This window comes from Nasonia vitripennis, chromosome 5 (genome assembly GCF_009193385.2).
Source record: "Nasonia vitripennis strain AsymCx chromosome 5, Nvit_psr_1.1, whole genome shotgun sequence".
In the NCBI taxonomy this organism is placed as follows: Eukaryota; Metazoa; Arthropoda; class Insecta; order Hymenoptera; family Pteromalidae; genus Nasonia; species Nasonia vitripennis.
This window is the reverse complement of record NC_045761.1, coordinates 21404593-21416468: the sequence shown is the minus strand read 5'-3', so window position 1 is coordinate 21416468 and position 11876 is coordinate 21404593. Positions and strand designations below refer to the sequence as shown.

The following is an 11876-nucleotide window of genomic DNA, read 5'->3' as shown; positions in this document are numbered from 1 at the left end:
TTCAATATGAAGGAAAATATGTTCATGTTGCATCTAGTTATTTTAATGATGATTTGTAATAATTTGGCAACAAGTAGTGAAGTTGATAAATTTACAAAAAAGAAAGAACCAAAAATAATCGTCGTTGGTGCTGGCTCATCAGGAATAGCAGCAGCGTCAAAACTTTTTGAGAATGGTTTCAAAAATGTGACTATTTTGGAGGCTGAAAGTCATGTAGGCGGTCGAGTATACACCACCCAATTCGGTAAAATTATTATAAATTTATTTCTTAATAATGCAGTATGATATTAGTGACACCAAAGACACGCGTATCATACAATATTTCATAGCACTGCCCGTTTGTTTTGTCTCACTAGGAAATTACTCCGTGGATCTTGGTGGTCAATGGGTCAAAGGGGAAGAAGGAAACGCAGTTTTTAAATTAGCACAGCCGCTTGATTTAATTGACAAATCTGATGAGCCTGATTATGGATTAGTACAAGAATATATCGATTCTCTGGGCAATCCTTTGAGCGAGGAAGTCGTAAAAAATATATCCGATTTTAGTTCTAATTATATCTATGAAACAGATTTTTTTAACGGTTCCGTGTATGAATCGCTAGGGGAATATGCAGAAAAAATGCGAGTATTAATCTAACACAATTTCTATTATAATATTATGCCAAACGCAATATTATTGTTTGTACAGGTTCGACGAACGGTTCAGCAATATCCCAGAAGTTTTTCTAGAGAAGAAGAAATATTTGCAATATTTAGAATTATTCACGATAAGTTTTTCATCTGCAGATTCTTGGCGAGATGTGTCACTTTTCAACAACGATCGATTTAGAGTATTCCCTGGTGATCACATCATTAATTGGAAAGATGATGGATATTCAAAAGTATTTGATTTGTTGACGGTATGCATATCTATGATTATTATCATTAAAAAACATAAGAGGAGAATGTTGATTTGATGGTTGATCTACAGAAGCGTTTCCCGAACCCTGAAGAGGAGCTACCGGTTCTAAACAATACAATCTTAAACTCTGAGGTTACAAAAATTGACTACTCAAAAAATAATACAGAATCTCCCATTTCTATAAACACCTTCAATGGTATCTCTTATCAAGCAGATCACGTTATTGTGACAGTATCGTTGGGAGTTTTGAAAAATCAATATGAAACACTTTTCAATCCTTTACTGCCTGAATACAAGCAGAAAGCTATAAAGGTAAACAGTATTTAGAAGATGTGTATAGTGCATAGTGGTCATAGAAATAAATGCTTTTAGGGGCTTGGTTTCGGGAATATAGCAAAAATTTATTTATTATTTGATGAGCCATTTTGGAATCTTGGAAACAGACGTGTTTTGCATTTAAGTTTTGTATGGAATGAGGAACAAAGAAAAGAATTGGAAAATGATGTAAGGAAACTTAGAAAATAACCTACAACTATACAGATTAATTCAATAATACATTCAATTTGATTTTTTATAGTCTGAAAAGATGTGGTTATTAGGAATGATCGGCGCAATTACTGTACATCACAGACCTAAGGTGTTAGAAATATTCGTTGCTGGAAAATATGCGAAAGCTATGGAAGCACTTGCCGAAGATAAAGTATTCAATCATACCGTTGAAAATCTTCATCGATTTCTGGATAAGAAGTATAATGTTACTACACCAATTGCTTTTCTGCGAACCCAATGGTTCACTAATCCACATTTCCGTGGAGCATATAGTTACAGAAGTGTTGAGACACATCGACAAAGAATTTATGCTGACTTGTTAGAAGAAGCTTTGGGCGAACGAAACATAGTACGAACATTCTTAAAAGATATTATATTAATTTTAAATCATCATGTACAATTATGCATGTGATTTTTTTTTGTTAGACTATTTTATTTGCTGGTGAAGCAACTTCCATGGATAGATTTTCTACAGTGGATGGAGCAATCGTTTCGGGATGGAAAGCAGCAGATAAAATAATAGAATATTATAATAGGACAAAATAGATTAAAAGTATTATGTGTATATTTTTATTAAGAGATTGTAATAATTTTATAGCACATATCGCACTCGTGCTATAAAATTGTATACGATACTCGTGAACTAAGCAGCCCATTAGTGCACGGCGTTATATCACCTTCACGTGCAATAATAGGCTACTTATTAGGTCACACGTATCGTAATATACTATTTCATCTAATAAAAACAAACGTATATGAAGAATTTTATTTTCTTTTTAAATTCATTGTTTCAAATGGATGTACTGCGACCTCTATTTATGCTATATGTGTCAGACCATGCGTTTAGGCGAATTATCATTTTAAACTTGCTTGGCTGCTGTTGTTTGACTGTCAACTTCTAATCGAAATAAATGTTGCACACGATGCAATGCGAGATTAGCGGTAAAGAGCTCTAGATCATAATATATGTACTGCGCCTTGTGAAGAGAGTAAGTGAGCATGAATATATGCCAGTATGCTTTGTCATACATTAATAAGGATACATCGAATTTAGTTTCAAGTTTTACATGATACAGGTTACTTTTTGTAATGATGATTAATCATCAAACGTATAGATAAAACTAAATAACAATAATAATCAAAATATAGTCACTATATGCATGACGAAATTGGGGAATAACCAGACAATCATAATTTCTAGAAGTTTTTTCCTTCCAATGAATAATATCAACTCGTCATATAGTATAATTTTTTAATCATCATGACTGTATACAGGAACATTAACATTAAAAATATTAATTCCAAACGACCTTAACAATTATTGACCTCTGAACGTGCTATCAGTCTAAAAACCACACACATTACATTGGCCAAGCGACAAGACCATTCATGCTTTGATACATGTGTATCACGTCATGAATAGCGTTTCTTTCGGCCTGATCTGCATCTGAAGACGAATCAACTTGAATTTGCGACAATGATGACTTACAAGGTGAGGGCAGCATCAGCCGCTTCTTTCTACTGAGATCTATCTGACACGTGCGAGCGTCGAGACGCTGGTATAAACTTCTCCCGCGTGACAGAAGTTGGTTGCCTTTTATCGCGGGTGCATCTGGGGTGACGGCGTATAATCCACGGAATTATTAATGTATAACGAAAAATCCTTCACCTATGTGATCAGGCGATTGTGGAATGTGATTTTTCGGTAATACTCGTTGCCTTATCTCACTGCGTTTTAAACCACCGAGACCGGCGTGATTGCGCGTGACTCATTGTTTTCATGGGAGATAAATAGTCCATCGGAAATTTTATTCACCTTGTTAAGTGAAATCGGTGCTAAATCAAAATGCTATATCGACATAATGAAAGCCGGTCGTCACGTGCGTGTGCCCGGTATCCATCGAATTTGAAAAAATTCACGATTATTGACGCAAACGATAACATCGCTTCTAGAGTTACAAAACTGCGCGCGATAAAGCGCCTATCTATATAGTTATTCAATTTGAGTGTAAAAAAAACTAATGAAACGATGTCTAAATCAATCTGAGCAAGCGTAATAATAACGATAAATTTCTTGTTTGTATTTCAGGGTCTGACGCGATACGTAATATGCCCATAGGCGCAACGACACGCAACTATTGTACACGCCAATTATTCCAGTATTTATTTAGTCATGGAGGGCATTAAAAGGGTTTTGAAAATCGCCTTTTTACTTTGCTTGGCGCTCGCGAGTAATCTCAAAATGTGCGCCTGCGAAAGCAACGACACAGCCGTCGCGAATAAAACTGAGACGATTACACATCCAAGGATTGTGATAGTTGGTGCCGGGCCTTCGGGAATTGCGGCAGCAGCCAAGCTACTTGAAAATGGCTTCAAAAACGTGACGATTCTGGAGGCCGAGGATAGGATCGGTGGACGTGTGTACACGTCTAAGATAGGTATGTTGCACCGTTACAGTTACGCGTGAGAATAATTCGTAAAAAATAATTTGTAAATGATTGTGTTTGTTTCGTTCAGGCGATAACTCTGTTGATCTCGGTGGTCAATGGGTGCATGGCACAGAAGGAAACATAGTCTACAAATTGGCTAATCCTCTCGGTGTACTCGATGTTTCGGACAAGCCGAATTTCGGCCTCGAGCAGGAGTATCTCGATTCCCTTGGAAATCACTTGGACGAGGCAGTGACGAAAAACGTTAGTGACTTTTTCTTCAAGTACGCGGGAAATTGGGGTGTCGATACCAACATGACTACGGACTCACTTGGCGAACACATAGAAAAAGTGTAAGTGATACTCAGAACCACCAACGCGTGAATCAGAATTAACGTTGTAATATTATTCTTTCATGATCCATAGGTTCGATAAGCACTTCAAAAACAATCCAGAAATATTCAATGACAGAAGGAAGTTTTTGCATCACTTGGAACTGTTTACCATAAGCTTGGAATCCGCCGAAAACTGGACAGACATATCCGGAGCCCCACATGACCAATACAGAGAATGTCCAGGTGATAATATGATCAACTGGAAGGAACGAGGATACTCGACCATTCTTGACATTCTGATGGTAAATAGTAATTTTATAAGCGCGGGATTCAACTTTTTTCGAGTACAAAGTAATGTCTTGCATCTTTAGAAACGTTTTCCGGACCCGGCGATGGAGATTCCAGTTTTAAGCAATACGATTTTGGAGAGCGACGTGGTGTGTATCGATTACTTGAAAAACGAAGAAGGACCACCAGTTCTAGTTACCACGACTAAAGGACAACTGTACAAGGCTGATCACGTTATAGTAACCGTACCCTTGGGTGTTTTAAAGGCGAAACACGAATCTCTTTTCATTCCACCTCTGCCAGATTACAAGATTGAAACTATAAAAAGCCTTGGTTTTGGCAGCGTTGCGAAAATTTACCTGATGTTTGAAAAACCATTTTGGAATCTTGGTGACAGAAGAGTTTTGCATTTCACTTTCATATGGAATGACGCTGAAAGAACTGCGCTGCAAAATGAAGTAAGCCATGATATTTAGAGGATATTCGAGTATTGCTGATGTTTTTAAATTATTTTCATACAAATTACAGACAGAAAAAACATGGCTATTGGGTATAAGTGGCGCTAGGACTGTAGAGCATAAGCCAAATCTGCTAGAAGTTTGGGTTGCCGGAAAGTATGCGAAGGATATGGAACTTCTCTTAGACGAAGCAATTTTGAATCACACGATGGAAAATCTTCACCGCTTTTTAGATAAACATTATACTGTTTCTGAGCCACTGTCAATGCTGAGGACTCGTTGGTACACAAACCCCCATTTCAGAGGTACTTACAGCTACAGAAGCGTTGAAACTGAAAAAAAGAAAGTTTTTCCGGAAATGTTGGAAAGGCCACTGGAAAACGGGGTAACTATAATCTTGGACAATCATGCACTTCGATTTCTACCTTAAAAATGCATTAAACAACGTTTGTTTTTACTTTAGACGATCTTGTTCGCTGGCGAAGCAACACACAAAGATAGATTTTCGACAGTGGATGGAGCTATTGCTTCCGGATGGAAAGCAGCTGATAGACTAATAAATCAGTATGAAACGTTGCTGCCAGTCAATGGATAATCATCGTGAGAATTGTTGACAAAGACAGCAACGAGAAGCGAACTCTATATTTGTAACTAATTTTTTATCTATTTTTAGTTTTGTCAAGAAAAATTTAATAACTATATATAATAGAAAAATATGTGATTTTTATTAATGAAAAATAAGTTTTCGAATTTTTTTAACACTATAATTACGTAATCAAGAAAATAAAACTTTTAAAATTCACTTTCTTTCATTTCATTGCTTGTTTTTATGCATTTTAAAGAGATATGTAAAAATAATCTATAATTTTTTTCAACAATCAAATTACTTCATGTAGCTGAATGACAACAAAAATATCTCTTTTATCCTGTAAAAATATTATGCATAATCTTACCGCCATACTGAGTAAAAATTGAAATTCGGGAATAATGACAAGGTTAAATAAATTACCACCAAACAAATCAACTATCTGCTAATATGATTTACGAATTAAAACAGTTGCGTAAACATGAATTCGTTAAAATAAATAGCCTCTGATTTTACTGAAAAAGATTGTATGTATAGTATTGTACGTACGATTCAATGAATTTAATTTTAACCGACTTGAGCCAGATTAAAAGGTGTGTGTGTGTGTGTATATATATATATATATATATATACACACACACACACACACACACACATATATATATATATATATATATATATATATATATATATATATATATATATATATATATATATATAGGGGTCAGTATTTTCTACTGGTGGAGACATTCGACTAGTTGCGTTTGGAGACTCGATCGCGCGTTCGTCGAGTTGCTTGACTTGGATAGCGATACGGGTGATGGTGCAAAACTTTAAAATTTATGATGTTTTCCTTGTTTGTTTTAAAAAATTTCAATAAATCTCACGCATACATGAGCTTTATATTTAGTTGGATATTTGCTAAATAGAAGACCATGGAAAGAAAAAAAATTAAGTTTTCAAAAGTATTCTTTATTGCCTTGTTTGGATTTGTCTTTGGTGAGAAATCCGATATTACTAAGAAAAATGCGAAAGTAATCATTATTGGTGCTGGAGCTTCGGGCATCGCAGCTGCAAATTAATGGAAAATGGATTTAATAATATAAAAATTTTGGAAGCTGAAAATCGCATAGGTGGTCGCGTTTACACAGCTTCACTTGGTAATCATATTTTTATTAACTTTTTTGAACTAAAATTAATAGAATGAAATTGTTTGAAGATAATCTATTTTTTATTTGTTTACTAATTGTTAAAAGTGTTGAGTTAATAGTATATATTTACATATTTCAATACCAACATTTTCTAAATTTTCCTTGTAGGAAACTATTCTATTGACCTTGGCGGCCAATGGGTCCACGGTGAAGCTGAGAATATAGCTTTTAATATGGCAAAGTCTCTCGACCTTCTCAATGTATCAAATAGGGAAGATTTCGGATTAAAACAGATATTTTTAGATTCCTCTGGTAACTTTTTACCTCTTGATTTATCGACAAAACTTTTATGACAGATACGTTAGTGATGTAGACTTAATTGAGGATTCTGGCTTCGAAGATTTGGGACATTATGTTGAAAAGGCGTAAGTGTAAACCATTTATTAATGTTATAGTTAAATTTTTGTGGATAGTATTAAGAAAAGTTAATAAGCTTGCTAGTTTCAATTATTAAATTAAAGATTTGACGAGGTATTCAAAGATGATCCAACCATTCTTAACGATAAAAAGAAATACTTGAACCATTTAGAGGCAATGAGATTCACACATGATCCAGCAGAATCATGGCATGACATATCTGTGCCAGAGATGTCAATGTATAAAGCATATCAGGGAGATCAAATGATTAATTGGAAAAAAAGGGGCTACTCAACAATATTGGACTTGCTAATGGTAAATACATAATAATAATAAAAGCACATTAAACTTAAATAATGCATCATGCATTTTTCTTTCAATAGAAACGCTACCCTAATCCGGACTACGAACTGCCGATTATAAATCACACAATCCTAAATAGTGAAGTAATATCAAGCTTTCGGTTCAAGTGAATGCATCGAATGGTCAATTTTACATAGCTGATCATGTAATAGTTACAGTTTCATTAGGAGTCTTAAAAGATAAACATAAACACCTTTTTACACCAACGTTGCCAGATTATAAAATTAACTCTATCGAGGTATGTTCGAAACTTTTGATGACTTATTTCTACTTTTAGGAAAAATGTTGCTTACAGTTTTATTCAAAAGGAACCGTATTTTAGGGCATTGGATTTGGTGCTGTTGCGAAAATTGTCATGCTATTTGAGAAACCTTTTTGGAATCTCGATGATGATGAAAGAGTACTATGGTTTCCTTTTATATGGGACGATGATTCAAAAAATCAAATTGAGGCTGATGTAAGTTTTTTTTTCGAACTTTAAAACTTTTGCACGTGAATATACGTGTGCATACAGGGGAAATAAAACTCGAATTTAAAAACACAAAAAAAAAAATTATTCCATAGCTCGAGAAGAAGTGGTTATTAGGAATGAATGGTGCAATGACGGTAGAGTACAAGCCACGACTTTTGTTATTATGGATTACTGGAAAATATGTAAAACACATGGAAAATTTACCCGAAGACGTAGTATTTAATAATTCTGTCGAAAACTTGCAACGGTTTTTCGGTAAATCTTACAATGTTAGTAAACCCATAGCCATGATGCGAAGTCGTTGGTATAGCAATCCTCATTTCGAAGGTTCCTACAGTTATAGAAGTGTAGAATCGCATAAACGACAAGTCTATCCAGAAATGTTGGAAAGGCCATTGAATGAAGATAATTTGGTAAAATATATATTGCATTCTACCACCATAAATTACATATTTAGTGAATTTATATTTTTGTTGGTTTTAGAAATTATTATTTGCCGGAGAAGCAACAGAGTCAGCTAGATTTTCAACAGTTGATGGAGCAATCCAATCTGGATGGAAAGCTGCAGACCGATTGATAGAACATTACGAAAAATCGAGTGGTACACTACACGGAGAAAAAAAAATGTTGAGGCTACTCAAAACTTCAGGAGAATCTACTTGACGACTTAGGTAAAGAAAATCCTGCGCGGTAGACTCATCGAATGCGCAGAAGGGTCCAAACTCGTCCAATACCGCCTACCGCCACTGCTGCGCTTCCTCCACTTTCCTCGTTCGGAAATTTTGTGCTGTGCGAGTCCATTCTCGCACATTATTTACTCAAGTAGATTCTACTGAAGCCGCTTCGGTAGATTCGACATTTTTTTTCTCCGTGTAGCAACAGATGCATAGAACAATTATGATTAGGGTTCAATTCATTTTAACTCTCGTTATAATCAAATAATACGTATGAAGAAGAAAAAAGTAGGAGCGTTCAAAAACATAAAAATGATATAAAGGGTTACATTACTAATGACATTCTTTGTTAACACTAGGATATCCAAATCTAAAATATTCATTACTCAACGGCATGTATCGAATAGCTCTACTTTTAAAAAATAATTGAAAAGAAATAAAGAATTACTTGATTTGAAAACGTCCACTTGACCCATATTGAAAACAGAAAAAGCACTCAGTGATGTAGTCCTCGATTTTTTTACTTTTGATTGCTTTAACTGAATGTTTTTTGTTGTTTGTTTTTTTGTTAATTAATAATTGAGAAATAAAAATAAATCAGTTGTATTTATTTGGGATTATACAATCAAGTTTTTTTATTGTCAAATTATAATCAAATAATTGTACATCACTTCTGATAATTACGTAAAATTACTATTTTTCTGTAAAGAATGATAAGAAACATAGATCGTTCTTGAACAGACGTAATCAGCGAACGTCGCGGTGGGGATAGCAGCTACATTTAAATTGGTCTTGCTCGTGAAATCTTGATGCTGAGATTTATGAGTATACGAATGTCAAGTCGCGTGTAAAAAGAAGATATAATAGTACATATTCTCAAATGCAAATAAAGGTATAAATCAATAAAAAATCGTCAATACTGAAACATAATAATTTATTATTTTATTCATCTGTGTATCTAACATTATTTTACTCTATATGTTAGAAGTGTCTGTACAGCATATACAAGACTCAACATGAAAAAAGGCTAATCTAAAAATCAACTAAGATTATACATATATATTTCAAAATGGATGAGCGTAGCAAATATTTTAGATTTTGTTTTATCATTTATTTAGTTGCACTAAATAATTTTGGATTCGGTTTGTCTTCAAATATAAGTACTTTAAAAAAGAATGCAAGAATCATTGTCATTGGTGCTGGACCCTCGGGTATTGCAGCCACAACAAAATTAATGGAAAATGGATTTGATAATGTGACGATCTTAGAAGCAGAAGACCGTATAGGCGGTCGTGTTTACACTACAAAATTGGGTAATTGCAAAAAACTCAACTCTTTGTTTTTCAAAGTATCTCTATACTATGAAGTTATACATTTAAACATTTTAATTTACAGTATAACATTATTTTTTTAGGTAATTATTCAATAGACATTGGTGGTCAGTGGGTACATGGACAAGATGGAAACGTTGTGTTTCAATTAGCTTATCCCTTAGGACTTGTTGACGTATCAGATGCGCCACGTTATGGTACAAAAGAAGAATTTTTAGATTCCTCCGGGAATTTAGTAGATGCCGAAACAGTTACAAAAGTAGGGGAATTTTTCAACACTCATATATATAATGATGATAAAATTAATGCGGGATACGAAAGTATAGGCGAATATGCCGAAAAGGAGTAAGCGCATAAAATAATTTCTTAATTCAAAAGGTCTTACTACCGCATTTTAATTGATTAAAATACTTAGGTTCGACGAAGTGTTTAAGAATGATCCAATAATTTTGAATCAGAAAAGAAAATTTCTTCATTTTCTAGAATTATCAATCTTAGAATCAGATTCTGCTTTCTCTTGGCATGATGTCTCAGCACCCGGTTATGCAGTATATAAAATCTTTGCAGGCGATCAATTGGGTAATTGGAAAGAAAGAGGTTATTCCACGATATTGGATATATTAATGGTAGAGAAATATATCCATTAGAAAATTCTTATTATACATTTACCATTTACTCTCGCTAGTATTTATTATTTTTTAGAAATTTTATAAATTCATTAATTTAATTTTCAGAAACGCTATCCTGATCCAGAAAATGAAATTCCAGTCATCAATAACACTATGCTAAATGCTGAAGTTATGTCAATTGATTATTCGCAAAATGTAGAAAGGTCACCAGTCTTGGTTACCACTACTGAAGGACAGGTGTATAAAGCTGATCACGTTATAGTAACTGTACCATTGGGTGTTTTGAAGGCGAAACACCAGACTCTTTTTATACCACCCCTACCTGATTATAAAATCAACGTTATAAATGTATAATATATTTTTATTATTTTGATTTTCTTACAAGTATTAATATTAAACAAATTAAATTACAGTATACTGGATTTGGTGCAGTAGCAAAGATTTTTATGTTATTTGATGAGCCTTTTTGGAATTCAGAAAATAAAAAAAGAGTGTTACATTTTTCTTTTGTTTGGAACGAAGATGACAGACAAAAAATCGAAGCCGATGTAAGTTGAGCAAATGCATTTAATTGGAAATGACGACATTTTAAATCTTAAAAGATATTAATTTTCTAGCCCGATAAAAAGTGGTTATATGGGATGGATAGTGCAATGACGGTAGAGTACAAACCACAATTGTTGTCGCTATGGGTCACTGGAGAAAGCGTGAAAGATATGGAGGCCCTTCCGGAAGAAACAGTTTTCAACCATTCAGTAGAACACCTCAAAAGATTTTTAGGCAAGAAGTATAATGTAAGCACACCAATTGCGATGATGCGTAGTCGATGGTACAGCAATCCTCATTTCAAAGGAACTTACAGTTATCGTAGTGTAGAAACACACAAGCAACAAGTATTCCCGGAAATGTTGGAACGGCCGTTGGATGTCCAAAATATGGTAAATTATGTCTTATACAATTTAATATTAATTATAAATCTAATAAAATCTTGGTTACAATGTTGATTTTAGAAAATACTTTTTGCTGGTGAAGCCACAGAATCAGAGAGATTTTCAACAGTAGATGGAGCCATCAGATCCGGATGGAAAGCAGCAGACCGACTAATAGATCATTACAAAAAAAATGAATAAACCTGTATCTGCACAGGCAGCATAACCACTTTGTTACATTACAATAAATTTTGTCATATCGTTTAAATATTAATGAATACTAATCCTTGTCAGCAAATTATAAAATATTAGTAGAGAACTTGAAAGTTTTTTGCTTACTGTATACTACTGTGTTTGATCAACT

At 34.0% G+C, this 11876-nt stretch overlaps 4 protein-coding genes across 5 annotated transcripts; all 4 read left to right on the top strand.

The window, feature by feature from the left end:
- The first annotated feature begins 6 nt into the window (after window positions 1-6).
- Window positions 7-1862, top strand: LOC107980467 (spermine oxidase). Its single transcript, XM_031931408.1, has 6 exons — window positions 7-213; window positions 281-588; window positions 689-899; window positions 971-1213; window positions 1274-1405; window positions 1479-1862. The coding sequence occupies exons 1-6, from the start codon at window positions 7-9 to the stop codon at window positions 1860-1862; spliced, it is 1485 nt and encodes a 494-aa protein (XP_031787268.1).
- A 518-nt stretch (window positions 1863-2380) lies between these two features.
- Window positions 2381-5984, top strand: LOC100124079 (spermine oxidase). Of its 2 annotated transcripts, none has more exons than XM_032601010.1 (7): window positions 2381-2942; window positions 3540-3888; window positions 3968-4232; window positions 4306-4516; window positions 4586-4960; window positions 5031-5345; window positions 5424-5984. In XM_032601010.1, the coding sequence occupies exons 2-7, from the start codon at window positions 3624-3626 to the stop codon at window positions 5553-5555; spliced, it is 1563 nt and encodes a 520-aa protein (XP_032456901.1). In that variant the 5' UTR covers window positions 2381-2942; window positions 3540-3623; the 3' UTR covers window positions 5556-5984. The 2 variants fall into 2 exon arrangements, with proteins under 2 accessions (XP_032456901.1, XP_001607913.2); XM_001607863.6 differs by having other exon boundaries at window positions 2924-3155.
- A 1576-nt stretch (window positions 5985-7560) lies between these two features.
- On the top strand, window positions 7561-9242 carry LOC100124081 (spermine oxidase). The gene is made up of 4 exons (XM_032601016.1): window positions 7561-7715; window positions 7800-7934; window positions 8042-8362; window positions 8433-9242. Exons 2-4 carry the CDS (start codon window positions 7833-7835, stop codon window positions 8610-8612), a joined length of 603 nt encoding a protein of 200 aa, XP_032456907.1. The 5' UTR covers window positions 7561-7715; window positions 7800-7832; the 3' UTR covers window positions 8613-9242.
- A 175-nt stretch (window positions 9243-9417) lies between these two features.
- On the top strand, window positions 9418-11831 carry LOC100680169 (spermine oxidase-like). Its single transcript, XM_016985695.3, has 7 exons — window positions 9418-9936; window positions 10038-10299; window positions 10370-10580; window positions 10689-10931; window positions 10997-11131; window positions 11201-11521; window positions 11594-11831. Exons 1-7 carry the CDS (start codon window positions 9693-9695, stop codon window positions 11711-11713), a joined length of 1536 nt encoding a protein of 511 aa, XP_016841184.1. The 5' UTR covers window positions 9418-9692; the 3' UTR covers window positions 11714-11831.
- Window positions 11832-11876: the final 45 nt, after the last annotated feature.